General features: G+C 37.5%; 1 protein-coding gene across 5 annotated transcripts in view; it reads left to right on the top strand.

Moving 5' to 3' along the window:
- The window catches only part of ttyh1 (tweety family member 1), a 22,958-nt gene that overhangs the window by 10,698 nt on the left and 9,913 nt on the right, over positions 1 to 2,347 (top strand). For all 5 annotated transcript variants that reach the window (XM_027287032.1, XM_019253457.2, XM_027287031.1 and 2 more), the window contains one exon: positions 987 to 1,324. In XM_027287032.1, coding sequence (XP_027142833.1) covers positions 987 to 1,324 — 338 coding nt within the window. The remainder of the gene's footprint in view (positions 1 to 986; positions 1,325 to 2,347) is intronic.

The raw sequence follows: 2,347 nt of genomic DNA, 5'->3' as shown, positions 1-2,347 counted from the left end.
ATCAGGTGAAATAATATATATATATAATATTTTTATCACGTTTTTCAAGATAAACACAAACAACAAACACAGTGACCACAAAAAAACAAATCTCCAACTTAGATACTTGTTATGTGATGCAGATTGGTACAAATGGGAAAATATAGCAAGTAAGCTTATGTACACTGACTGGCCACTTCATTAGGTACACTTGACCGATCCAATGTGATCCAATACAGCAACTCTGCCATAAATTAAACTTTTATGAAGCTTATAATGTTTCAGTTTTTGTTGACACTGTCAGAAAGGTAATAATTCTACTTTATGTTTATTATTGAGGTTGTAATTTGCAGTAGTGTTTAACTGGATGGCATTATATTGAGAGGTGTTTCTAATATTTTAGCCATGCCATTTACATACATGGGAGGGCTATAATATTAGAAACACCTCTCAATATAATGCACACCTGTGCAACAACAGCACCTGCCTTTGAACTTGGCAGAGTTGTTGTGTTGGATCACACTGGAATGGATAATAAGAGAGAAGCACTCGCTGCAAATAACAGGCTTTGAACTACTCTATTCTAAGTTTGAAAGATTACATCATGAGAGAACAATCATTTCAAAAAATGTCTCACAAGGTGCGTCTTCACTTCAGCCCTCTGTTATGTTCTCTTAACCAGCCTAAGAGCCCTTGTAATGTCATATATTTAAGATTATGTTTATGTCAGAGGAAACTGGAGAAATTGCTTTTGTTCTCAAGTTTGCAAGATAAAGTAAAGTCCAACTTTCACTTATAGCACTTTGATAAATGTGGGAACTCTAGCTTGTATTATGGGTTATTAGGGACATGCATTAGGGAACTGAGGCACCAAGATGTCCACCATCTCTAATTCTCCATAACACAGCCACTCTGAACCCATCACGATTTAATGAGCATCATCATCTCTACTTTGTGGTTTCTGTCCCACTTAACTGCCATCACATTCTTCCTTCCTCTCTCTCCAGATTTCAGACACCATTGCTGGGCTGCAGCTGTCTATCTCTGGCCCTCTGGCCTCCATGGAGGAGCTGTTTACTGGCAGTAAACCCTTCCTGGTATCGACGCGGAACTGCCGGAGGTTATCTGAGAACGTGGTTAACCTTCTCTCCTCCATCTCCCTGGCTCGGGCCAGTGTTGACGCTGGTCTGGGAAATGACAGCGGTATCAGCGGGGCGTCCATCATACCTCTGACTCCAGTACCTCCCTCTGTGGCTCCTACAGTGGTGCCTACTGGTGGCATAATGCCCAATCCCTTCTCACCTGGCTGGGCAGCCAACACGCTGATGGTCAATGAGGATTATAGGTAAGGTTATGGTCCAGAGTGGCCACTTGGATTGAATCAAAGACACATTAGAAATAGATTTATTTCTTGAATGATTATTAGAACTGTAAAACACAGTAAACAGTGCTTGGATCTGTTTCTGGATAATAGGGGTGTGTATCTGTCTTTTAAAGGTCCACGATTAGATACACATATTTCTGTATGATACATTGGCAGTCAGTCAGTAAGTCAGTTTCAGCTCAGATTTAGGCAGCACTTCATTTTATGGGACTATATTTTCCAAATTATTAAAAATAATAAAATTCAGAGTAGTTTCCTGTTAAAAAACAAGTACTTTGAGGACTCATGTGGTAGCTACATGCACCCCATGTATCAAGGTTTACTCTAAAACCTGGTTCTTTAAGTTTTCTGGTGTACCTTTTTATCCTTAAGAACTTTTTTTGCCATTTAATGTCTGGTTCTTTTTTCCGTAATCTTTGGAATACTTAATACACAAAAAGGTTCTTTAAGTAAACACTTTGCAGCAATGTGTGTGGATTTGCTGAAACAACAACAACAAAGGGACAGTTTGAACATCTTTGAAGAGCATTGTTCGTGAACCTGAAGTACATAAGGCTTTAACTAATGCCTGCTATATACTGCTATTGAGGCGGTGTGGTGCCATTTCTAATTGTAAAGGGTAATATTCCACAATGACTTTTTAGAGAGAGCAATTATTAATGTGACAATAATTCATATAAAGTAAAAAAATAACTTGAGTGAATTACTTTTTAAAATTAATTTACCTTATGTTGCATTTCAATTTAAATATTGATTCAAATTATTATATACTGTACAAATACTATTTATACTTAATTCTAGGATAAACGTTATAATAAATGGTTCTTTGGAGAGCCAATAGGTAAAAGGTTCCTTGCAGAACCAAAAAATGTTCCCCTACTGCATCACCATGAATTATTATACTAGCACTAATTGAAAAGAAAAACGTGTTTGATTTGTCTCTCGAGCATGCAAAAATGTCAAACTGGCAGCACGTAAATCAAC

The sequence above is a fragment of the Larimichthys crocea genome, chromosome XIII (genome assembly GCF_000972845.2).
Source record: "Larimichthys crocea isolate SSNF chromosome XIII, L_crocea_2.0, whole genome shotgun sequence".
Lineage (NCBI taxonomy): Eukaryota > Metazoa > Chordata > Actinopteri > Sciaenidae > Larimichthys > Larimichthys crocea.
This window is presented reverse-complemented; position numbering and strand designations above follow the sequence as displayed.